We start from the raw sequence: 27,866 nt of genomic DNA on the forward strand, positions 1-27,866 counted from the left end.
ATATATCTTCACAATAAGATAATCCCAGTATGGGTATACTGTTTGTTATTAACTTATATAATAATTTATAATTTAAATTTAATTTGTAAATTATTAGCTAATATAAATGATTTTTAATTCACATTTGGGTATACTATTTGGTATACTACTACATAAATTATTACTATTATGATTATTTAATTTATAAATTATTAGTTTATATAAATGGTTTTTAATTCATTATTTTTGTAACATTAATTACAATAATTGTTAAATTATGTATTTTACAGGGTAACTCTATTTGTACAGGGATTGCCCCAAAAACAAATAAATAAATAAGTGCTCCATATATTGGTAAACCTGTTGTTTTGATCGATAATACTTACGCTGAAGAATTGAAATATACAAATTAAAAAATAATAATTCTTGTGTTGATAGTGTTTTGACCTATGGGTTTGAGATTCATTATTACTTTTGTATAATCAGACATTTTATATAATGAATTATAGGTGAATATAACACTTCGTAACTCTAACATAAACAAATTATGTTTAATAAACCCTAATAAAATAAAATAAAATGTTTCATTTTGATATTTTATCAGTTTATAATTAATTACAGTTTAAACTATAACTGTTTAATTTCTTCTGTTCACATTTATTAGTAATTTTATACTCCTAAAGTAGTTCTACATTATTCAGTATCTTATATTTTTTGTATTTAACCCTGAAGGTCATGCAAAGTGTCGAAATGACGTTTACCATTTAATAAATTTTACTATTTTGAAATATTTTTTACTAAATCCCAGACTATTTTATCCTTTATTATCTATAAGGTCAATTATTTAATTTTCACTTTAATTTCCAAAGTACAAGAGTTTTAGTAACTAATGTCAATTAAAATGAGAATATAATTTAATTAATTAATTCTGAAGTGTATGAAATAAATAAATATAAAGTAATTAGACCCCATTCAAAAAGATAACCAATTATTGATAATTTAGTGAATTAATCAAATTCATTGATAAATTAATCCATTTCTACAAAATATTTTGTCTGAATAAGCAAGTAACTAACATTTTTAAATAGATCTTTAGTACCAAAAGTTTCGAATTTACTACAACAAAAATAGTTCTAATGATTAGCAATTTTAAATACAAAATAATTTTTAAAGTATTATTGTGTAAAATAAGTGAAAATTTTAATTTAAAAATAAATAAATTGAAAACAAAAAGTAATTGACATTCCTTTGTTTTAAAATATTTAAACTTTCAATATCTCCTTAAGAACCTTACTGTAAAAATAAAACATTTTAACAGCACTAATGTTTTTTTATAATTTTTGTTTGCTTTTCTACTTCCCATTGTCTGAAGAAATTGACATTTCTTCTTAGAGTATTTAATGACTTAAATACTCTAATTCAATTATTTCATCTTTGAATCATACTAGGGGACTACCAATTTACCAAATAGTGCTTACGTGATTAATTCATTAAATTATTTCGTCATGAAAATTTATTATCAATACAATTTCTTTATTTTTTTAGATAAAGAGGGAAATTAAATAAAAACACACAATGAAGGTAAATAATAATGATCAATTTTATTTTCACAAACATTTATAGTACAATAAACCTAAGAAATATATATTTACACAAAATAGTATTTATCATAGCTTCTGTTCATTGCTTCAAACATTTTTCATGTTACTCATCTTGGAAACATAAATATACTTGACCAAATTGCAATCAATCTTAAAATACTAACTATTCTATGTTAAAACCTAAATATAATCACTTAATCTGAAAACAAATAAGGGAATAACAATGTTTTAAAGTATCATGTTAATGAAAATAATGATTACAGAATTAAAATATTTATTATTCTATTTACATGTATTATTCATGTAACTTTAGTAAAATAGTAAAATAAAGAAAAAAATGTATATACTAAATCCTTACTTAGTATAAGGAAAGAGAAAAAAAACAAACAACTTATATTTTTTCTTAACTTTTATTTAACAAATATACAATATATGCAGGTGTGGTAAATGAATTTTGTTCCTTTGAATACTTCCAGAGTCCAAATGTTGTACCACGGTAGATAGAATATTAGCCTTGTACATTCTTCAATTTTTTAAAACAAAAAATCTTATACAGAGTTTCAGATTTATTTCATATTTCATGAGAAATATCTGATTACTTACAATAAAACAAAACATAATTAATTACAATAATAAAAAGACTATTCCTACAGACTGCCTTAACATTTTATAAACACTGATAAAAGTACATACATACACTTTAGATACACCAATGTACAGTATAAATTGAGGAAATAAATTTTCACTGTTTTATTACAATATAAAATTTATAAAAAAATATAACATTCTAATTTGTTAGGAATAAATGATTTCTAAACAATTGGTAATATTTGTTTTGTTTTTTTTCATTTAGAAAATAAATTTTACAAATTTTTAGAATCAAAGATGTAACAATAACAAATTATGATAACAGCTCAATCATTTCTTATCACATGTTGAAATAATTTTTTTTTTCTTTATAAATTTAAAACCAATCACCAAGAAGATATTTAATGCTTAAATCATAATTACAAATCTGACATTCTTGGACACTACCACTATGAATATTTTTTTAAACCAGTTATTGTAAGTAAATAATGTTGAGGGTGGTACTAAAAATCAAAACCACTGCTATAAATTAGAAACTTTATTAACAAAAATATATATATTTACAAATTTGCGGATATTCATCAGTCTTTTATTTATAACAGTTTATATTCGAACGAGTCACTTTATTTTCACATTTATTTAATTTTTAAATAATTAGTAAATCAGATTCCATCTGTCCATTTTTTTTCAATTTTAATTTTTTTTTAACAAAATTTATACCTATTAACATAACTCCTTAAACCGCGCGCTTGAAAATATTTACATAATTGAACAAAGGCCTGATAATTCTTTCCCCTTATTTACAGCATTCACTTCCGCTAATCTTTTTCCCACAAGTTTCGGTTTCAGATGAGCTGGATATAAGTCTTCACCAGGAGGTAAAGGTTCCGAATTGTTAAAAGCTATCGAATTTTCTTCGATCCTCACATTATTGGAATTATTCTGCTGATCATTAGAAATATCATCAACATTATTCTTTTGAATTATTGAAGAAATATTAATCTTTATTTTCTTTGGTAATAGTATAGTAGGAGCTGAAAATTCTGAATTACCATCCAAAGAAATGGTTTCAGTGACATGACTGGGGTTCCCAGGCAAATTTAAGTTCACAAGATCAATTTTCTCAGTTTTTACGGTAACATTGTCTGATTCACTTTCATTTCCTGATGTATCCATTTCAAGTCTATCTTTTGAATTGGTTTCAGCATTTTCGAAATCTTCACTTTCATCTTTCATAATTTCATCTTCATCATCGTCATCCAGAATTTCATACGATTCAATATTTGGCTTCAATACTTCAATTTCTAATATGTCATCATCACTATCATCTTGCCTCATACTGCAATCACTTACTTCTGATTTTTCTGTTACTTCTTGAACAGGTTCATCGGTCGACATGTTCACAGTTTCTAGGTCAATTTCTTCAATGTTTCCACCTTCATTGCTGATAGTGATTGAATCATCTACAACAATAGTTTCGATATGTTCATTGATTTCTTCTTTTTCATTTAACTGCTTTTCAAGTTGAATTTCATGTTGTTCCTCAAAGCAATGTGGATGATAAAGTTTTTCATTCATACAAATTGCAGGTTTAAGAAATAATTCTTTCTTTTCTTCGCAAAAGAATTTTTCAATTTTTTCGGAACATATTACACATATTGGATTCTCTTCAAATGGTCCAGCTGGAACAAATGGTTCATCACTGCTTTCATCTTTTAGCCTATTTTGTTCCAAATTATCACCATCAGTTTTTCCAGAAATGTCCTTGTGACTTTCCTCTTTTGAATCTGCATCAGGATCTATCTTTCTTTCATCCTCATTAGCAATTGAATCATCAATTACGATTGTTTCAATAGAATGTAATTCCTCTTGAATATTCATTAACATTTCACCAACATTCCTACCTTCACTTTCTTGTTCATCTTTATAGCAAAGAGGATGGTATAATTTCTCATCCACAGAAATAGCCATCTTCAGTTGCCACTCTTCCTTTTCCTCATTGAAGAACTGATCAAATTTATCTCTACATACAGTGCAACAAGGATTTTCACCAAAACCTTTAGCAGGTACAGTTGGTTCATCTTTTTCTTCTTTCTCATTCACGTCAACTTTTTTGTCTTGCATTTCAAACCAACTTTGAGCTCTATCTTCTAAATCTTCAATCTCTTGATATTGAATCCAATCAGAAACATCATAGTTCCATTTCCTTGAAAGTGCAATTTTTGAAGAATGCCTCTCTCTTCTATTTTGTCTGAAATGCCAATCTAAATGTTGACTGTGCTTCACAGTTTGTTCAGGAGCAAATCTGACACCACATGAACTACATTGTATTCCAGAGTACAGCCTATTAATAAGTCCAGGCTGTCTTACTTTCAGGGTCTCAGGCTTCGAAAAATCAACTGGTTTAACAGCTAACCTATTTTCAGTATTCTCCTTTTCTTTTTCTTTTAATGGAGGCACTACTCCAATAGCTACTAGTTTTTTATACAATTCACTAACATTTATATCAGGAGTTGAAGCTGTGATAGCTGCTGGTGTAGCAGATGCAGCAGTGTTTTCTTGAGATGGTTCAACAACATAATTTTGAGTAGGCACCTGAGAGAAATTAGGAGCTGTTGGTGGTGTCATGAGACTTGTTAAAACATCAACTGATGGTTCAACACCTGGTGTGCCATTGTATAATTGGTAATCTGGGTTAAAGTAAGTGACAGGAAGTACAGGTCTGATTAATCCTTGTTGAATTTCACCAGGAAGATTTTGTTTAATGAAACCAGGAGGTGCCACTGAGGGTTCAAATCCATTTATCTGAGGAGGAGGTGGAGTTCTAGGGGGCGGTGGTGTTGGTAATCGTCCACCTTCCATATTAAGTATATTTACATAACCAGGAGTAATTCCAGTAGGAAGAGATGTTAGCCGAAGAAAATGTTTTTCCCCTCGGAAAAATATAGGAACTGGTAAGCCACCAAATTGAATTTTAAATGGCTGTCCATTTATAACAACTGTCTGAAGTGCTTCAACAAACCTAATGATAAATGGAACATTTCCAATTTCGAATCTCTGGGGTTTGGCATCAAGATAAACAGGAAACATGTTGTCTATGTTTCCATCAACAATCAAATTAACTTTCCCTGCAACAAGATCAGTTCTTTTAGTAGGTCCTATCTTGAGGAATGGTAATGGTCCTTCCAGTTGAATGAGGTGGGTTCGCCCTCCAAGATTTATTTCTACAGGAGGACCACCAAATTTAACATCATAAAACCGACCATCTATGAACAGTTCTCTTGTAGGTGCTCCTAAACGTATTCTAATCCTTATACCGTCTGTAAGAGTAATTTCCCTATATTGAGAATTAAACTGAAGAGTTAAAATATCCACACCATCAATAAAAACTCTTCGAGAACCTGGTTGGAACATTAAGTCTCGAGGGTCATCCCAATCTAACATTATAATAGCATTTTCACCATAAAAACGAATTTCTTTACTCATCCCACCAACATTTACGTATGTCATTGGATCACTTTTAATCATTTCAAGAACATTAGGGTCTGCAGATGGTAAGGACATGTCATGGGGATGACGTATGTTTCTCATTCTTGACAACTGATTGAAATTTATACGTTTTGAGTCAAATGGTGCTCGATTGAAATTTTGATATGGCCACCTATTGAACATCATTTCTTTTCTTGGAGGACGATGAACAAAGTTAGGAGGTGGAGGTCTCATCATACATAATACATTCTTTCCAAGAAAATAAGGATCTGAATTAAAATACCTATGCCTTGGTTCTTTGCCTCGATGAAACTGATCTTTAAAATGGCTCCTTTTCCTTAAATTATTTTCATTTCCATGATCAGAAAATGAATTAATCATAGCCTCATTAGAATTTTTACTTTTTTCAAATTGGCTATCACTCACATCAGTTTTACTGTCTGATCCTACAGATTTCATGTCATCATCTAAATCAGGAGAATTATAAGAATCTTCTTTATCAATATTCACTGATTCAGAAGTCACTGATGAAACAGCTGCATCACCGGGAGAATCAACCATTTCCATTTCATCTTTTAAAATAGCCTCCTGTAATTTTCTTTCTTCATTCATACTCATAACTCCTTTTAAAATTTGATTATATTCAGCAAAAGTTATAGTTTCATTCTGTAGTTGTTCTTCGGCTTGCTTCATAATAAAACAGTAAGAATGACTTCTACCTTCTGATTCTTGCTCAGAAAATTTCAAACTACTGCTTTCTTCAGGGTCTTCTTCTTCCTTATTAAAAAATGAAACTTTTGGGCATGAGAAAGATGTCTTCATTTTCTTTGATTTATTAGGAGATTTGTTTGGACTTGTGGTGTCTGTGGAAGATCGCTTAAAGTTGGCCCAGCCATTGGTAATTTCCACATCATTAATCAAGTCTAATGAGTTAGATATTACAGGTGGAGGTGGAGTGGGAGGAGTAGGTGGAGGAAATTTTCTAAGGTCTACATCTTCTTCTCCGAACAACTTTTGAATTTCTGCCTTCGATTTTTTCTCAGGAGGTTGTTCAGGCTCAGTTTTTGACTGTGGTAAAAGACGAAGATCTATATCTCTGAATGAATCTATTGCAGGATCCATACTTTTTGCAGGTAAGTTGGGATTATTAACTGTAGCATCATTACTGCAGGTAGTTAAAGGAATTATTGCTTCTTCTTTAGGTATTAGTGGAGTGTATTCTTTAATTTTACTTTCTTCTATTATGTGGGGTTTTTCTTCAACTTCCATGCTTATATCCATGTCATGAATGGAACTCCTACTATGCAATGAAGTTTCATCAGTAACTACTATGGTGGAGTGGACTTCAGTATGATTCCTTGTGGTTTCTTCTTCTATTGGTAACACAGCACTAACAGGACTTTCTATCTTCCTTTTAATTTTCTCTTTTCCTTTACTTCGTACTCGACTTTTTGATGGACTAATTTTAGTCTTGGTCTTATCAGCTTCTTCAGACTTGTTATCGCTTTCTTTACTAACATTAGAAATATTATATTTATCAGCAATAAAACTGATTGTCGTTGGATCGACAACTGTTTGTGGAAGCTCTTTTTGCTTTATTAATTCACTAGCTATGATCTTACCACGGTTCGGGTCAACAGAACCATGAACATCTGAAACTGGTTTAGGCCTAGATTTATGTTCCTTATACTTTTTCTGCCTCCTTTCAGTCCGTCTATCACTTCTTTCACTACGTTTTATACCATTAAAATCACTATTCACAACATTACGATTTTCTTCAGAATATTTGGTACTGTTTTCTTCATTAAAAATATTGATTTTACCTGATTTTATCCTTTCAGGTATATTGAAAGTAGGGTCATTAGGCCTCTTGGTATTAATTTTTTTCAATCGTAATCGTGGATCACGAACCCTAGAACTATCAAAAGCTGACTTGTTTTCACGGTTGGTATCAGTAGAATTTTTAGTTTTTATAGGAGGAAATGGTTCTGGAACATCTGGAGTAATTTTAGGTTTTTCAACATTACTGGGTAATGGTTCAGTTTTAAAACTAGCAGTTTGATTTTCTAACTTTTTCTGTTGTTCTTCAAGTATGGCTTTAGTTTGAAGCAATTCAAGTTCTACTTTCCGTTTTTGCAGCTCTAATAATTCTTTTTGTTTTTTTAGCAATTCCTCTCGCATTGCTCCATCAGTTATATTTTGAGTGGCCTCTGGGGTAGTAAATACTTGTGGGACTGGGTTTAGAAATTTAGGATTCACATGAATCCTACCATGGGGAGGATTAGCAGTGATGGGCCAAGCTGGATCTATTGCATTTACCCTAGCATCAAGAGCGTAAAGTTTCTTTGGTGGAAAAACTTCATTCCAAGTTTGCCTTAGCTTAAACATCTGTGAACGTGTCTTTTCATCAACTTGTTCAAAAACAGTGCAGAAAGTAGACACAATATTTTGTGTAAATAAACTTACATATTCCTTAGCCACATTTTTAACAATGGAATCAATCAAATATAACACAGGTAACTTGACATCACCATTAACTTTCTGTAGATGTGCTTCTACTGCTCTCACAATTGTTGGTGCATGTTCAATATAATCTTCTGCTAGCATAGTTAACATATTTATCAATGGTTTACTGTTAACAGTAAGATCGGTTAAAGATGAAGTATATTCTTCAGCAACACCTTTGACTTTTGTATGTTGATACATGGTATAAGTTGTAGCAATCCTTAGTCCATAAGCATTAATAGAACAACACTCTTGTTTGATAATGTATTAAAAAATAATCTCAGTCCATCTCTTCAATAACACTCATAACCTTTATTTTAAAGTAACTATAAGCACTAACAAATCCCAAGTCCAATAAATTGATATCACCAACTGTTAGGAACATAGCCTCTTGTCTCTTTTCATTAATTTATTAAAACAAATCAAATAAAAACTTTTCACACCTATAAAGGGTTGAATAAACACAAATGTCTGCGACAACACCTTGAAAATGTTTAGTTTAACCTCTGTTATACTAAACGATTATTTTTAAAAGATGTTATAATTGGACTGAAAATAAAAGTACTTGCATGAATTCCGATGACTGGAGCAGATCAAAAAATATATCCACATTGCTTATGACGAGAACTTGCACATCAATTCTCAAGAACAGCACTAGATGTTACGCACTCAACAGTCAAGATTTCACTAATATGGAAACCCAAAACCCTAACCGTGATCGATCACGGACTAACTTAGAACTAGCCAATAACTGCGTAACCTTCCCTTCTCTTAACAATCTCACTCAATTTATTTTGATCAGCAGTATTTAAAAAAACTATAAAAAGAAATATTTTATTCTTAATAACTTTAGAAATAATAAAATTGAATTACGTAGAAAATTGTAATAAGCATCTTACAAATTTAGAATGCCACGATTGTCATGAAATGCCTATCACCTCCGAAAATATAAATTTAGTAGTTTACGAAAATATTATTGTTTATATTTGCATATTTTATTTTCTAAAAAAATTTACTCAATTGTATTTTTATTGCTAAACTAATTTATTTCTCTATTTTTATATAATAATGAGAGGCAGTGGTTGTGACGTCACAAAAAATAAAATGGTGATATAACAGGTGATTGATGACAACTGTGGCTGATGATAATGTAAACAATAACTAATTTGTTTATCTAAACATTCTAATTTAAAATAATATTGTTTTCCAATTGTTCAATAATCACTTTTTTATTCACATTTAGTGTAAATCATTTTTCATTTGGTTAGCTTTCATATAATTTTGATCATGCAGTTTTGTTCTCTAAATGAATAAGGATACCATTCCAAAGTCTTATTGTATTTTTTTTTTGTTAAATGGTTGCCCACTGTCATTTTATTCCTACTTTCTAATAATTACAAGTTGAACCAAATTATATGAAATAAATTTTATATTAAGGAACTCCAAATTTAGAAATGAGGTGCATGTTTGTGTTTCAAAAATAATTTCTTGAACTCAATCATGATATATTTGAAAATATAAAAATGTACTTTTTTTCTCACTCAATAATTATTAAAATAATTTTTTTTGTGCCCTCCACTTGAAATAGATATGAATGATAAACAATTATGTCTGTTGCTATTATTAAAATAATAAAAAACCCACATTCATATGTATGTATATAAATAGATTTTTTAAATGTGTATGAAACAATTTTTTTAAAATAAAAAAACAGACTTTTAGCTAATAAATTCAATACTTAGGAACAATTTAAAGGTTCTTAGTAAAAAAGAAATTGCATTCTGAAAAAAACAATTTTTCGTTTATTATCAAAAACATGTAACTCAATCATTATTTTTCATGTTACTAAGAGGTATTGGCTGTCTTGTTAGTTATCAAAATTAATATTGTTAATTTTGTCCATAAAACTGTATAAATTGTGTATTTCACATAATGTTTGTAACAAATGGAATAATTTAATGTTATTTTTTTCATTAATTGGTTTTCATAGAAGCTGATGATACTATCTGTCTTGTTTAATAATCTTGAAATGTAGTACATATTTCAAAATCATGCATTCTGTTAAGTATACTATTATGCTTATGACATTTTATTATATATATTTTTTATGACAGAAAACGTATAACATACTTTTTTAATTATTTCTGGTCTTTTGTCAGAAAATAAATTGTTTTTCAAAATAAATTTACTTATTTTATGATAAGTTTGCCTTTACCTTATAAGTTCATCAACAGTTCACTTTTTTTGTTTTGTTTTGTATTTTACAGACTTGTAAAACTTTGTTATTTTCTTATAATCTAGATCATATTTTACTTCTTTTTCTTCAACTGGTAGGATGTCTTATTACATTCATAATTTAAAATAGGAATAAAGCTACAATTATCTTATTAAGTTACAAATTTCTAAGTTTTACTAATAACTTATACACTTATACAACTTTTTTCACAAGAATTAATGATTAGTAATCTCAAATTTTTAAATGAGATAAAAAAAAATAAAACTATATAATAATGGGTTTAAAAGGGAGTTGAGTAAGCACATACCTACGTGAGAATTTATTTAAACAACAATCTAAATAAAATGTGAAAGTTTATTTGTAGATTTAGAATTTTTTTTATGCTGAAATTTAGGAAAAAAACAAAACAAATGATGCTGATCATTAGACCTTAAAATATATGTATTTATTAGATATAATACTGAGATATAATGTGCACTTAAAAATTTTCAAAATCAATTGTGAAGTTTCCTTTAATCTTGTTTGAATACTAATTTCCATCCTACTGCTTTGTATTTCCACACAATTTTCATGTCGAAACCTTTAGCTTTTGCAACAGAAATAAGGTACATATTATTTAAGGAACAACTAATCAAAATTACTTTGGAAAACCTAATTGGATTAATAATAAATTACCTTTTTTCTTCGCCTAGAACATTCTAAAATTTTTACTGCATATTCACATTCATCTTCTCCTAACATTGGTACTGTAATCAAAAGAGAATAAAAACAAAAAATAAATAAGGCAGATAATGATTATACAGTATCAGTACTTATGCCCTGCATAATAAATTGAAAGTTCACTAGAATGAATATTTGAGAAAATAATGGTCTAAAAAACTTTACTCAAATACAAATCCATTGACATTTAGATTATCATTACATTCACTCAAAGGTAACTAAAACTGATAAAGTGACATTGGTGAAAAGGCCTACCTTCACTGATTAACATAGTTGTTAGTATGCAATGGATGTTAAGAAAACTTTCGGATTCTAATTAAGTTAATTTTTTTTTTAATATTGGACTTGGGACATCTTTGGGATCGGTAACATAAAATGATTTCCATTTTGACATTTTCCAGGAAACTTGAGAACTTAGTTATTTGTAAAAAAAAATAATAATCATCTAAACACAAGTTCATAATAGTCACAAAATTTTTGTCCCAAAATCCCTGTTATATACAAAAAAAAGGTCAGCGTTAATAGAATTATTTTTTTTTTTTGTATTTTCAATAATTTCTTGCCATTATATATTTTTAAAAAAATGTATATACCAATAATTAATTAATTTTAAAACTCTGAACATCAGTTTACTTACATTCCGCTGCACAAGCATCTGCTTTAGCATATGCTCTGTTTAATTTTTTAGTATCATCTTTATACTTGTTTGCAATCCACCCCTTAACTGTATTTACTTGAAACTTTCCATCCCTTGAGATCTGAAATGTTATCCAGAAATTTATTTGATGTCTGTGGATGACTATGCAGTCAGTAATTACATATAGTTTCACTTACTACTTTTAATTTCTTCAATATACAGGCCATCATACACTGTAAAATTGTCAATTTAATTTCAATTTCAATTAATTACTTTGTGAAGGGCTATTAATAATTATATTAAGTATATTATTTCAAGTAATACCAGAACCCTTAAAACTTCTCCTTCACACTTTTATTGTATGTTTCAAGTTTTTAGCTCATTTTCAACATCTTTTTATTTCTTTGAACATCTATAAATTATGTTATTTCATTATCATACTTTTTATGTGTATGAAAGTAATTATTTCATTGGATTAAACATAGGACATAGATGAAGGCTGCAAACAATTAAAAAAGACGATACATTCCTAAGAAAAAAAAATGTAGAAATGTAATAATAATCACTATCACATACATAAAAAGTATAATGGAAAAAACATTGTGTCAATGTATTTATGTATGTTTAATACATAAATAAATAAATAAAATAACTAAATGATTGAAATATTTGATAAAATAAAGAAAAAAATTAGGGAGTTTTAATGTCTCTTTAAATAATATAATTAATAAAGGCTTCTTGTTTTATTTTTTAACTCATTCAAATCAAAGAAAATACATTAGAATACTTAATATACCTTTCCTTCCCTAGTTTCAGGCATCTGCCGATTTTTAATCTTTTCTATATCACCTGTTTTGAACATAAGTTTTTATATAATGTAAAATAAAAAATAAAAATACATTAAATTAAAAAAATAAGCTATCATTCTATAATTGTCTAACATATTTTTTCTTTTATATATGTATATATAGTAGACCATAAAAATTTAAATATAAGAAAATGGTCAGCGTTGCGGTCAAAAAAAGAAAAAATAGTTTATAACTATTTTAATGTCCGATGTTTCCTTATTGTTGTAGTATTCTCAGTTTTTTGGTTTTTTTTTTGTATCTTTTTAACCCTAATGAAGCCCTGCAAAGTGGGGCAAAATGTCAGACATTAAAATAGTTGTAAACTATTTGTTCTTTTTTTGACTGCAACCCTGACCATCTTCTTATGTTTATTTTATTTTTTGTTTTATTTACAAAAAAAATATTGCAATGAGTTTACTTATACTTATTGATATTTGTACTCTCATTTATAGTGCAAATAAATAATTATATGCCATAAATAGGGTAAATAAAAAAAGCTTTTGTTTTTAAAATTTTTAGTTTAGAATCAACTAAATTGATATAATAGTGCTAAAGATTCTGTTAAAAATTCATTCTTCAGTATGAATTTGAAATAAATGTATGTATGAATAAATGTATTTGAAACATTTTTTCTCTCCCTAACTAGGGCATGGAAGATGGGGTCATCCTTGAAGTCAATTACGAATTAATTGTAATTAGGGAAACAAAAGTTATAACACGGCAATATTTTTTTTTTTATTTTCTAATTCAGTTTTGTCATTAAGATAATTTCATATCCATAACATAATAGAATCCAATTATATTAATTTTCTGGATGGATAAATAAATTTTCAATAACTATTTGTGAAAAACTCACTGTAAGGCACTCTGAACTTAGCTTTACATTGCATTGCAGCCATCTCTTTACCAATTCCAAAAGCCTGAAAAACAGTTTATAAATAATCTATCATATTTTATCTTAATAAATATTGGGATTAACGATTAAGAATGTTTCATAGATTTTATTAAAACCATTTGTTCCAATTATAAGATATGGGAACATATCACTGAAAGATTAAGTGATGGTATTGAAATCTTACACCAGAAAGTGATGAGATTGAATGAAAATAATCTAATGTTGAAGAATAAAATATTGAATCTAGAATAAGAGTATAAAGGATGAAAAGAGGTGTATTAAAAAAAGGAAACCGGTTATTTGAATTTGATGGAGGCATTTGTAAACTCTGTCTATTGTCAATATAAGAGAAGCAAGAAACTCCAAGAATTATAATAGATAAAAAAAAAAAAACATGTAATTTTCATATAGAAATACATACTGTAACAAGTATTAAAGAAGCAGTAGGTGAGAAAAGTGAGTAGGAAAACAAGGTCCAAGAGCTCACTACTTATTAAGAGCTAAGAGAAGTGTTTTAAAACCTATTCAAATATTCTTGTGATAAACCCACAAAATATTAGAAAGAAAAAGTTGTTGTAATATTATTAAAAATTAATACTCATGTTCCTTATATTCTCCACAGTAAACACATCTCTTTATAGTATTAAAAACTTAAGAAAGAATAATTTTGAGAAAATTATTAAAGGTAATGACAAACTAAGTGTCCGACTATTTTTGGTTTGAATAAATAAAAACATGAATTGTAAAAGTACAGATTAAAAGTTGTTGGTATTTGGAAACTATGTTCAATTATTAGACTTGTAGGTATAATAGATATTTTCCTCATGATTTAAAAAAAAATCCAGTTTGAATTTTTCTGATAACAATAGAAAATATAAGACTAATTTCTTTAGGTGAGAAATTACTTAATAATGCTGTTACATTTAATAATATTATTCAAGTTTTGAAAAATATACATAAAAAAATACCTCATTGTTAACAAATATCCCTAAAAAAGCTAATAGAAATAAACTGTTTTTCATTTCTAATATTTTGTTCACTGTTTACTGTATTTCTGTGTGGTTGACCATTCTGTTTTATCTCACAGATCTAATGATATTTTTTCTAATAACAATAGACTTCCAGGGTCCATTAGAAAGATGGTAGGATATTGATGGTGAGGAAATACATATCCTCTCTATTATTGTAAATAATGATTGGCAGAATTTTGTTAAGGATAAAATTAAATGATTTTGTATTTATTATGCAAAAATAAACAATTAGTAGGAATGCTTTACTAGAGATGGGAAGTACATGGTTAGCTTTCATTGAGTACTTTCGGTATTCGGCTCATCTTATAAGTATTTTTGAAGATATTTTTTATAGTGTTTAACATATGTGTTAGCTGAATACAAAAAATACTTTAGGTTTTTATCTGATTACAAAAATTATTCAGCCATAATCTTCTGAGTACTTTTCGATTAACATACATACTGATGTCATTGGTGGTCTAATTATAAAAATATTGTTAATTGTATAATTCTTATTGTTTATAACCAGACTTTAACTCTGGCATTGATTTATTTTATTTTCAGATGTCTTCAAATTACCGTCCAACACCAACACAACAATATATTAGAAAAATATTTTCCCACCCATCATTATTACTGGTAATATAGTGTGACAGATCTTTGTCAAGGCTTATACATGTTTCATTTCATGTGATAGTAGCTTTATTGTCATTGTAGCAGAATAATCCTATTGTTATAGTACTGCCATAATAGTAAATGCTGTAATGACTGCTACTGTCATACAGTATATACCAGAGTAATGACTGCGACCGTTGGTGCAAAAACTAAGACTTTTCAAGTCTGTAAAAGCTATAATTTTGGTTCCATGGCTGGAAAAGTTTTATATAACCTAGTTGAGTGTTAAATAAACATCTTCTCTGTTAATTATTATTTATTCTGAAAATAAATAATTTAAATACAATGTTTTGGGCCATCTTCAGGAACATTAAACATCGTTTTCTTCTTTTTCAATTGTAATATTGATATTATATCAATTCTTTCCCTACATAGTCCAATAATTTCTATCTAATGGGAACCCAACATTGTCTAGTACTTATTTAAAGTTAACATTAAAAATATTTAAAAACTTAAAAAGTAAGGAGACTTATTGTTTGGTTCCACAGTCACTGTCTCTCAGTAAGGATGCGTTTACTTTATTTTATTTTTCATTCGCTTTATATTAATATTTTATGATAAGGTCTATTTTTTTTCTCAATCAGTTCATATTACTCCTTCTTTATATTACTATTTTATCATATTGCTAAGTTAATTAATTATGAGAGATAGTTGACGGTGGATGACGTACGAGAAGATGGTTGGGGGTGCGGTCAAAGTGAAACACAAATAAGTTGATGGTTCATGGTTGTGGGTCTAAAGTTTTGGGCACACTTGAGAGTTTTTATGGTTCTAGTATGACATTAGGAGTGCAACACAGGTTATACCTGATGGACCCTCTCTTGTAGTCCAGGAGCTAGACATATAAAATTATTTCTAAATCACTTACTAAGTCACTAAAATAAGAGATAAGAATTTTTTTTTTTTAATTCCTAAATGGTGAAAAAAATGGAATAAAAAACTGAAGAACATTAAATTCTTTATCAATTAAATAATTTAATATCCAAAATAGTCTCAACACTATATATTTATTTATTTTTCCTACGTTTCGGCCCTTCCAGCCATCCTCAGGGACATCTTCAACATAAATTTCCTCTCACATTAATTGTTTTCTCTTTGCAGGCTATTTTGCCCAGGTCAATATCTTTATTTAAGTCAAAAACCTTTCTATTTAAATTTTAAAAAACCATTCACTCATCCATTCTATAATATTGTCCACACTATAAAAACCCACACCATATAACAAACTCTATGGTGTGGGTTTTTATAGTGTGGACAATATTATAGAATGGATGAGTGAATGGTTTTTTAAAATTTAAATAGAAAGGTTTTTGACTTAAATAAAGATATTGACCTGGGCAAAATAGCCTGCAAAGAGAAAACAATTAATGTGAGAGGAAATTTATGTTGAAGATGTCCCTGAGGATGGCTGGAAGGGCCGAAACGTTGGACAAATAAATAAATATATAGTGTTGAGACTATTTTGGATATTAAATTATTTAATTGATAAATATTACCTGGTCTCGAAAAATTTTGAAATAATATAATTAAAATTAAATTCTTTGTTCAATGAATAAATAGTGTCTGTACTACATGACCAAATTATTAAATTATCTTCCTCATTCGACCAGGATCAATGTTTTTTAAATTAGTGATGCAGTAACTTTTTCACTAGGATGTACCTTTAAGGAGTTATAGGTAAATTGTACTTTGTTTCTTTTTTTTTAAATAATTATAATTTTTTTTTTTTATTACTTCTATACTATTTTACCACATTATTAAGTTATGGTTTTCATTCCAAGTAAAATTTAATGTTCTTTATTATGTGATGCCATAATTTTTTTTTTTTTTATTAAAGAACATAATTGATGCAATTTATTTACTTTAAAAAAAAATTGGATTGGTGAAAGGAATATTTTCATAAAGGTCATAAGGGTTTCCGTCAAAACCTTCTCAGGTAAAAGATACTCGGCTTTTCGGTATGAGGAGAGATTGGAGGCACTGTACCTGCCAACCCGACCCTTACGGTTGTACCGGTGTTACTTATGCCCAGAAACCTAATTTGCTTAAAAATGGCAAATATTTAACAAAAATGATGAAATATTTGTTTAAAACCACATTATTTACTTACGATTTTTTTTTTTTTTTTTTTTTACATAAAACCCCGTATTTTAACAAATTTATGATAAACCAAGTATATAATAAAAATCAATATATATATGTATATAAGCATAGCTTTATGTTGCAAAAGCCTCTTTCTACATTACAGGAACTTATTGGTGCCTATTCAAACTTTGAAATGTCTGAATGGCTTAAAGCGTTTAGTACTTCAAAATCTTAATTTAAGTGTTCTAAAATATTTGAATTACTTTCACCTTTTGTCATTTTTAACTTCCTTAGGTCCTTGCCTGTATATTGTAAATATTGTAAACCGTACTGAGGCGAGGGAGACGATATTTTTGTGGAGTTGGTATTTCCGTCCAATACTTTGTATTTGTATCGGAACTTTTCATAAATCGCTGGTATTAATAAAATCATTGGTTCAATGGAAGATTTTATTGTCATTTACAAACTCGTCTTCATCGTATATTTTTATTTTAAGAAGATAGTATAAATTATTAAATTATATTAATATAAAATGAAAAAAAAAAATCGTGTTTTCTCTAACATATAACTTATTTATTTATCATAAAATATTAATATTTTCCTATATTCCTATATTAATTTCAATATTTGAATGTATAACTGGGCATTATACATTATCACTTGCATGGAAATTAGTTGAGTACATATTTATTTTAATCTGATTTATTTGTTTTAAACTTCTTTTATCTCATTTCATAAAAAAATGTTTGAGGTTAATAACTTCCAGTTGAATGAAATTTGTATTAAATTATCATAACATGGTACAACGTTTAGGGACCACTGTCCCATATTCATGTACTTAAAACCTACAACATCTTTTATCTCTTTTTAATTTATTTATTTATAACTTATTTTTTTAGTTTTAACCTATTTATTTGGTGTCAACATTATTTCCTATTGTCATTATATTTCAATTTACGTTTTCATATTATTTCTTTAACGTTCTTTATATGTGCTTACTGAAAATATCGATTTTGAAAGAGTCCTTAAATAAAAATAAAACTTATGTAGTAAACTCAATATTTGTGCCATGTCGCCGGAAAAGATGAATATGAGATATGCTAGAGTTGGATGCAATGAGAGGATTAAGTATATAATCTTTAAAAAAAAAATACTAAGGGAGAAGAAATAAATGTAAAAAAAAATACAAATTAAATGTAATTTTTTTGTTAAAAAATGTGTAAGTATTGTACTTCTGTATTTCGTTTATATTATTTTTTGCATTATCTTTTAAGATAGATCAGCATGTGTATTATAGCTGTGCATTATAGCAACCCACTACATTTGTTAGGACATTGCTTTCTGTTAAAAAAACATTTCTCTCTATATAACTTAAAATTACTTAATTTATAAAAAGATTTTAATTGCTGTAATATAATATTTACAAAATAATCAAAATTTTTGCGGAGAATTTCGACAGATGTGTACGTGGAACTAGCCTAATTTATGTTTCAGTGACCATAACTATCTAACAAAAAAATAAATAAATGCTTTCTATAAAAGAACAGCTTTTAAGGGGCCATCACACTGGTATAAAACCGCTTAAAATTTTGTGCAAAAATACTGAGCTACATTTTTGTGGAAAATATTGAATTTTCTTGTAGCCCTTACACTACACAAAATATTGAACAAAATTTCTGTGTCGATTAAACTTTTCCTTATGAAAGTTGTACTCAGCCATAACTGGCTACGTCATTTTACCCAGGGCTGACCCGGAGTTTACAAGTGTGATAATTGTATTATGTGCAATGTTAATGGAAAATTTTAATAACAATAATAATAAGAAAAGAGTAGATCAGGAATTTGTTAAAGAATCACCAATTCTTGGTCTTTGCAATTAGCTCTGCCTTCACGGTTTTTATAGATGGTCCACTCAATGTTGTGTACAAGGCGAAATATTTTAACAAAGTGAATAATATTTGCGAAATGCTTTGTCAGCTCCCTCCCATTATGCCTCACTTCTACAAAAATTTGACGGATCCACAAAAATTATCTAACATTTCAGAAACCTTTTGACCCCATATCAAAATTTTGAACATCCCTTTTTCTGGGTAATATTTCTCCTAACACTAGCAAAAATATTGAAGATGTTCAAAATTTTAGCCAGAGTGAGGGCACCTTTACGAAGATCAATGTAGACACCAAGATTTCAGACGAAATTTATTGTGTAAGATAGAAAAGTTCTTCTGAGCGTTAGAACAATTAAATGAAATTAGACCTGGATATGTTTTGGATTCATTAATTTATATGCAAACAGATTGACAGATTAATAGATATGGCACTAACCATCAGTATGCCAGTGGATTGTTCTTAGCTGCTCATTATACGCAAACAGTCATTGAAGGAATATTAATTACTAATTGGTATTGCATTAACTATCCCGGCTTTCCTGGCGCTGAAATAACCTCCAAAACAACGGTATTTGGATGAGGGAATGTAGCAGATATTCAAAACTACGTTATATAGACGTCATAATCATTTTCTGACGCTTTGATGAATTTCCGAAAGCCACCAAATTGTGTATATAGATGTAACAAAAGTATTTAAATCCCTGGCAATCGTTACTCTGAACCACTCTCATCCTTGTCAGGATAGCTGAATACCAAAATTTATAAAGGAATAAAAAGTTTTTTAATGATAATTTCAAATTCGAAATTACAAAAAATAGAAACATATATGTAATAATATGAACGAAACGTTGGCTACCAATAAATGGTTTTTTGTTACTATTTTGATAACTTTATTGACCGTCATCCGAACTATCTTCCTCTAATCTACTTCATACGGTCAACTATCTTCTTCCAATAAGAAAATTAAGTTGGAATAACTTTTCTGTACCCAAAGAGGACAATGAAAAAAAAAAAAAAATCGAAAAAAAATTTATTCTATAAAAATCCTTTACATAATCTTGAATATCTATGTACTTATCATGAATATTATTTCTATTAATTAATTACAAATAAATTATATTTTACAACAAATCTCAAGTAAAAATATACAATCCCTAAATTTTACATTTTTTTCATTACCCTTTTAGTAACGTTAAATGGTAACATTTTAAATATATACAGACATCCTAAAGTTTTAAAACTCAAACATATATTGAATAGGCATGTTTAGGTACATTTATTTTCTCCAATTGATTAACTTGGCTTCGGCTCCTTCCTGTCTCATGTGAAGTATCTGCAAAATGAAATTCCATTAATATGATTTTGTAACTTTCATAAATAATTTTTTGAATGGAATTGCTTAGGTACCTTTTCCCAAAGCACTCATAGAGGGAAAATGCGGTTTGACATTTTTCTATTTTCTTTATTCCGGCTGAAAATCAAAATGTAACAATGTAATTTTTAAAATTGTATGTATATATATTTTTTTAAATTAAATTATTTAAGAGACTTGACCTGTTCAGAAACTGATGTCGTTTTCTGAAAAATGTTCAGTTTTCTAAAATTTTAATTGAATAAACTGTGTCGGTTATAGTTACCAATGATTTTGTCTCTCAATTTACTTATTTTTCTGGATTTATTCAGTTTAGCAACATCTACACAAGGGCGCTTTCTCCTGAGAGTGTGAATAAAGGCGAGGAAATCAGAGATCAGTTTCTTATTCTCGGTATCCTTTAAATAATTTTTTTTTCATGCCACCACCGAAGAAAGAATGTCCCTTTACTTTATTTTACACACTATCTATCAAATATCCACTTCGTTTTTAAAATTCATATTTAATTTTCCATTTGAGTTTATTTATGAAAGGTTCGAATTAGATGCATTCTCAACTCAATTTATTGATTCGTATTTATTAATTATAAAAGTTTATTCAATCTAGGTAACATGTTTTTTTTAATGAACATTTTATTCTTATTAATTACATAGAGTGGGATTGGACAAAATATTTCCTAAAGCTCTTTTCAAGTATATGAATTAATGAATTGTAACTTTTATCGCTGAAAATAAATTAATAGTGCTTTAAAATTGAACTTCGTGATCATGGCATATCTAAATTACCTTAGGTATGCAATTTAAAAATCTTCCGGAAAAATCAAATTATTAATAATTTATGGAATCTATTTGGAGTTTTAGTTCTATTTTTAAATAAATATTCCCTAAAAAAGTATCTTATTCTTTTTAATTCTTAAATTGTGGTTGAAGTTATTACAGGGTTTATCCATATCTATCAGTATTTTTAATGGTTAATTTAGCACATAAATCTACTGTACTATCAGAGCAGTTCATCGTTTATAGTGTTCATCTCCGTGCATACAGCACGTAAATAAGATTGTTTAGAAAATAAGAAGCCAAAACAATTGTATGCCAGCTATTTATTTTTTTTTTCAATGGGGATTCCATTTACCATCAGTTCTGGATTGGATTGTTCATATAATCTATGCAGGTCGTCATATAATCTATAAAACAATAAACAAAACTAACAATTTGATTAATTTTTATTTATTATTATTGTTTTTTTACATCTTTTAATTAACGTTAAATTTTCATGATACCTATGTACTTAAGCAAGAAAGGTCTTTATTACCATAATTTAGATTATATCGAAGGGATATAAACTTACTAATATTAGCATTTTTATTCACTTATGATCCTAATTATAAGTTTGAGTTTCATTTGTTTCACTAACCAAAATCTGTATAAAATTCTTGATATTATGAATTATGAGCAGTATGTATTTTAAATTATCTTCTCAAAATTGCTATTGGTTTACAATCAGGCTCTTTAAATTAATTTAAATAAACAAAAATTTTTAAATTCAGATTCTCAAAATAGTTATATCTAAAATTAACATATTCGTAGGTGGTTTGTTCGTTCTACTCACCAACACACTGCTTTACTGAACTGATTATGGCTTTTTTGTTTTTGGAATGTGCCAGCTCTTCCTGTAACCATCCTGTGTAAAGGGCGTCGTTTATTTCTGTACCATTAGTCTGAAATGCAATTTGTGATTAAAAAAAACAACGCAATACGTTTAGTATACAATATTATTTAAATAATTTATTATACTTACAAGTCCTACTTCATCGAAGAAGCAGCTTACAAAACACTGAAATAACAGGAATACAATTGTATAATATATCTAAGATTTAAAAATATCTTGCATAAATAGATAGGCACCTATATAATACATTTAAACAAATGTTTCTTAAAAAAAATAAAACTGCTTAAAAGATAACAGTTTTGATATCTTACTTTAGCTCTCCTTGGCACATCGTTCAACTTCGTCATGAATGCCTTCTTATCAACTGCAAATTAAAAAAATAATTCATTATTTTTCTTATAATGAAATGGGTTACAAAAAGGTAAAAGAAAACATCTAGCGTTAGGCAATTTAGGCTTTGACTACCCGAAATTCCTTTTTAGTACCAGCTTTGTACATATATCAATTTACATATTGATTACATAATTTAACAATTGTGAGAAAGAATTTATCCTAATGAAGTTCTTGAAACATATTCAAAATATCATCAATCTGTGGCGAGATATTGCTTACATTCAAAAGGATTCATCATACAGAGAAAAAGCAAGAATAGAAACAAAAAAATATTTATTCCATCAACAAGCAAAAATAAAATAAAATCTTAATTTTTTTTTCTACATTGATGTTTTAATTCCAGTTTAGTTTTCCTCAATCCATGTTTTGAATTTTTTTTTTCAACTCTTCCTTTTTATGATAACTGATTCACAAATAACTATAAAAAATTGCACTTTCTTTAGATAAATGAACTATATTCTGTCAAAAGAACCGAAGCCATAAATATATGACTTTCGGTTAATAAACCGAACAGAGAAAAATGAATTTTAAGTTAAATGCCAAAAATAAAATTTACAAATATTAAAAATTTTCGTATGTTGGTTCATGTTTGTACATTTAAATAATTAAGGAATAATAACTCATTAACTCATATTTTGAATTCTTGAGGAATATTTTCTTTTTGTAGACTGTGGTCAAAAAACAATAATACATTGTCAAGCTTATCATTTGATATTAACCATCCCCTGAATAGCAATAAACATACTATTGTAAAACTCCTCAGCTTTAATAGTTCGACTTTTAACAGCATTTTGATGCCATGACATTATTTTTTTATTGAGCAATATAATTTTTATATAACATAAAAAGTCTGTTTGTACTTAGACTGTTTATGAATGCTCTATTATATGTTATATTCATATTTTATTTCTATTATATATTAAGTTAATTTCTTTAATTTTTATAAATCTACAAAACCACTATTGTACATTAGCAGATGTAGTTGGAGGATGCCTTTTCTCGATGAAAGTTTAAAAAAATATTTTATTCTTAAAAATCTCTTTCCATTGCATAGAAATACAACATGCGCCTTTATTACTTTCTTAATTGAAAATGTAAATTATATTTCACAATCGACGTTTTATAGACAAATACTGTATTTTAAATTAAAATTTTCGATTAGGTGAATATAATTTACGCTCCCCTCTCCTTTCCCCCTGTTCAAAACCTTCATAATCCACAAGTGCCAGTGTATCAAACTCAACAAGTTCTAAGATATCAACTTGAGTTAGTACTGGTACAGATGCCTGATGCATAAAATCCATCTCGATTTTAACATTCGTCTCCAAATAATTTAAAAAAATAGTTTGTATCACATTTAACAAAACTCATTACTGGTGATTCTAAAACCTCTACTAATTAGGTAATTAATTAAATAAAGTAACGATTTAGGCCTTTTGTTTTCTGTACCTTATAAGCGGTGCATCCTAGTAATCATATAAGAAATTAAATAGCATTAAATTCTGTTTCAAGTATCACATTGATTTGGTTAAGTAGTATGTCTTAAGGAGTTGGTTGTCGTTAACTAATAAACGAAATTTATTTACAAATTTTGCCAAAACTGAAGTTTAGGACTATATTTGAACCCAAAATTAACACCAAAACGGTCTTCTGGTGGTTACTAAATCGATCAAGTAAAGAATTTGAAATTATCTTTGAAATAGTTTTTTCTTTCGGGTTTTTGCCTGTAAGTTGACAGTAGATCTTAGTGTAGAACAAGTAAAACCAATTAAAGGAAATTCAATTATTCGTCAAATGAGTGCCATAAAATAATACTTTGATGAAATGGAATGGCCGTAAACCACCTGCTCTGTTTGTTGATTATTCCAATAGCTACACAAAAGAACTGAACATATATTAATGTAAATATAAATTAACGATATGTATTTTATTTTATTTCAATAATGCATTGGTTCCCCTCCCCCATCGGTTTGTTTTACTAAAATGTAAAAATGTAAAGTCGATGCGCAATCATAACAGATGGTTGAACTCATAGGTAAAAACTATGAGTTCAACCCGAAAGAAAGACCTATTGAATGAAAATTTCTAACTAGCTATTTGATGAAATTGATCATCACAATCATACGTGACTTTTATTATTTTGACCGAATACCAGAGCTCTTCTATATTAAGGCAGTTATGAACGTAAAAGAGAATGTGGTCATGTGGATTATTTAAGGTTTTATATAACCCTTAGTATGATCATCATAGAATGATAATGCTTACTGATTATGTAAGAAAAGTTGCTAGCTGTTAGATCATTACAATATTCAAGACTTCTCGATGGCCATGGTCTGCAGAACCATCTTCAGACCTCAAGATTAGGCTCTAACATCAGGTTTAGAGTAATTGCGAGCTATTGTGGAGTTCAGGTACCATAGATGTTCTGTTGATAGCGGTAAAATTAGTCAAATAATGCTGGGAACGCCAAAACAAGACAATTGGTTTCAACTTGCAATAATGAGAGTTGGGATTTCTCCTTATATATGTAACGACGAATTGTATTTACACGCAAGGCCATATATGTGATTTCCATCTGGGTCACTCATGGACGTTGATCTGTATCTCCTGAGAACTCCATGGAAAAAAAAATAATAAGAAGTAAACGAAACTTATTATTTCACAGTTCAGATGTCTCTAAATACTAATAATTATCATTATTAAACTTTGATTTTTTTAAGTTGTATCTCATATAAACATAAGTATCTCCGAAGGAGGGATAAGACTGGCTTCATCAAGCACTTGGTTAATCAGGTTCTTTACAGAGAATCGAAGCTGCGCTAAAGAGATCACTTGAAGTTTATTTCATAATAATCATTAAAAAAAGATAAATAAATTAGAATCATACGTTTCTAACCGTTCTAACCCTGTATGAAATATTTTTGAAATAGAACCCTTGAGTTAGTAATAGATAAATTGAAAAGAAAACTAATCTGAAAATATAATAGTATAATAAATTTTGATTCTGAATTGGGCATTAAATATGAAAACATTATGAAGACAGCTTAGTATGTCATACACATCATTAAATTGTATGCTCGTGTGAAGGTGTTTCCTTGATGTAACCATATTTTTACATTATACTATAAACGATATAATCAGAAGAGGAAATATAAGCGCAAGTTTCAGTGCATTGTTATTGGTAAGTCATGTCAACTAGCGTTGAAGGGGATCGCCTTCGAATCTCATATTGTGAGACGGAGAAGTAATCCCTTGTGTAACTTATCCAACGCTTCAATGTGTAAGAGAATCGAATCCAATCATCAATCTGAGTGCTGACCATGCTTAAGGATGGTGCCACACTATGGCCTAATATGTGTCATGATTGATATTGGACGAGTAGTGTAAGATAGCAGTTAATCTTGAACAAGCATTGGAAGTAAATATTTGGCTCTGACCTATACTGTCACATTACATGTCACCCTATATGTACAGTGGTTTAAGCTGGACCTACCTATAATGAACTTCCAATACCTCTAAGGCACTGTATTGCAGCCTATATAATTTATTTTAATTTTTTCGACTCCAAAAGTTTTAAAAAAATAATTTACCAGTTCTTATTCTCATCAAGTGTTCACACTTTGCTTCTGCATTCTGCCATGCTAAGTCCCATTCTGAAGGCGTCAACTAAAAACAAAAAAAAGAACTGTTTGAATTATTATAATAATCATTATTTATAATTATTTAAAAAGATTGATGTACAGAAAATTTTAAAACAGATCCTATGACTATGAAATAGAAGATAATAGTTTTTAAAATAGAAAATTTCGTACAAATCGAACAATATCCCAGTCTGTTAGTAATTATCAAAGGTGGAATCCTCCTCCAGCGTTATCTCCTTACGATATATTTTAAGGGACAGTGGCCCACTAGGAGTCCTGTTATCGTCCTCAGTGCATATCTAGTAATAGTACAAGAGTCCAAGAGGAGAAAAAAGGCAGTTATCTCACACCAATTTTTGATTACTTTAATGAAAACTATGTATAATTAATAGTCAAAACTGATGAGTCTGCCAAGTATAGGTAGGGGGAATAAAAAATGGCAACTGTTTGAAAGCGATAAAAAAAATTAATTTTTCATTCTCTATATCTTAAAAAGTAGGAACAACACAAGAAAACCTAAGAGTTCGTCATTTAAAGAAGCGTAAATTTGCTAAAATATGACCACTAATAGAGTTATTAACGTTAAATAGTTTTCGAGATATAGCTTTTTAAAAAGCAACATTTCATAAAAATGTTGTATGGGACATACTAAAAGATCAGTAGTTGACAAATTTATTCACAAATTTATTGACAATTCATGGTATTTTGACAAATTCATATCTCAAAAACCTTTTGACGTACAGATGTCTATTAGCACTCAAATTAAAGCTAGTTTAATGAGCTATAATGTTTATCTTCGTAGGAGTAATAGTTTACATGAAATTTGCTAAAATATATTGATTTATAGTTGTTCGAACAAATTTTCATTTGCCAAATTTATATTCATATGTGAATATCATAAAAACTACTACCCCTACAAAGATAAGTGCCATAGACTACTTTATAGTAAGTTAAATTTCCTTTATTTTGAGTGTTGGCAGACATGTGTGCGTATTATGGATCTAGAGATACATTTTATACGAACAACTATAAATTAACATTTTGTGAATTTATTTTATCAAATATCATAAAAACTACTACTCCTACAAAGATAAACATAATCAACTATATTGTAGTAAATTTAACTAGCTTTAATTTGAACGCTAGCAAACATCAGTACGTCCAATGGTTTCTGAAATAAAGTTTTTCATAAATTAAATTTATTGTCCGCAAAACTATAAATAAATTTATTTTAACAAATATCATGAAAACTACTATTCCTACGAAGGTAAAGGTCATGAACTTCTTTATAGTCCATTAAACTAGCTTTAATTTTAGTGCTAATATACATCTGTGCGTCACATAGTTCCTGAGATATAGATTTCTCAAAATAAATTAACTAACTACTAATCTTTCAGTAGATTTTTGAGAAATTTTGCTTTTTAAAAAGCTATATCTCGAGAACAATTGGACGTAAATAGCTCTTTTAGGGCTAATATTTCAGCAAATTTACTCTTCTTTAAATAATGTTCTCTTAGATTTTCTAGTATTGTTAGTAGTTTTTAAGATATAGAGCTCCGATTGAAAAATCAATGGTTTTGAAACAGCCGCCATTTTTTAATCCCCATACCTATACTTTTTTTTTTTTTTTTTTTT

General features: G+C 28.2%; 3 protein-coding genes across 3 annotated transcripts in view; all 3 read right to left on the bottom strand.

The window, feature by feature from the left end:
• Positions 1-1,555: 1,555 nt before the first annotated feature.
• Pcf11 (Pcf11 cleavage and polyadenylation factor subunit) lies at positions 1,556-8,942 on the bottom strand. Its single transcript, XM_014426093.3, has one exon. The coding sequence runs from the start codon at positions 8,361-8,363 to the stop codon at positions 2,928-2,930; it is 5,436 nt and encodes a 1,811-aa protein (XP_014281579.1). The 5' UTR covers positions 8,364-8,942; the 3' UTR covers positions 1,556-2,927.
• A 1,906-nt stretch (positions 8,943-10,848) lies between these two features.
• Positions 10,849-14,592, bottom strand: LOC106684108 (general odorant-binding protein 19d). The gene is made up of 7 exons (XM_014426000.3): positions 14,467-14,592; positions 13,460-13,523; positions 12,552-12,604; positions 11,953-11,988; positions 11,756-11,876; positions 11,074-11,144; positions 10,849-10,984 (listed from the first exon to the last, which is right to left on the bottom strand). The coding sequence occupies exons 1-7, from the start codon at positions 14,518-14,520 to the stop codon at positions 10,967-10,969; spliced, it is 417 nt and encodes a 138-aa protein (XP_014281486.1). The 5' UTR covers positions 14,521-14,592; the 3' UTR covers positions 10,849-10,966.
• Positions 14,593-20,172: 5,580 nt separating this feature from the next.
• Positions 20,173-27,866, bottom strand: part of LOC106684051 (general odorant-binding protein 56a) — a 16,042-nt gene continuing 8,348 nt past the window's right edge. Inside the window, exons 2-7 of the mRNA XM_014425899.3 lie at positions 26,181-26,256; positions 22,509-22,561; positions 22,327-22,362; positions 22,138-22,246; positions 20,565-20,628; positions 20,173-20,490 (exon numbers count right to left, since the gene is read on the bottom strand). Of these exons, the coding sequence (XP_014281385.1) occupies positions 20,478-20,490; positions 20,565-20,628; positions 22,138-22,246; positions 22,327-22,362; positions 22,509-22,561; positions 26,181-26,256 (351 nt within the window). The 3' untranslated portion in view covers positions 20,173-20,477. The remainder of the gene's footprint in view (positions 20,491-20,564; positions 20,629-22,137; positions 22,247-22,326; positions 22,363-22,508; positions 22,562-26,180; positions 26,257-27,866) is intronic.

The sequence above is a fragment of the Halyomorpha halys genome, unplaced genomic scaffold (assembly GCF_000696795.3).
Source record: "Halyomorpha halys isolate HHAL.00 unplaced genomic scaffold, Hhal_1.1 Scaffold29.1, whole genome shotgun sequence".
NCBI classification, from domain to species: Eukaryota; Metazoa; Arthropoda; class Insecta; order Hemiptera; family Pentatomidae; genus Halyomorpha; species Halyomorpha halys.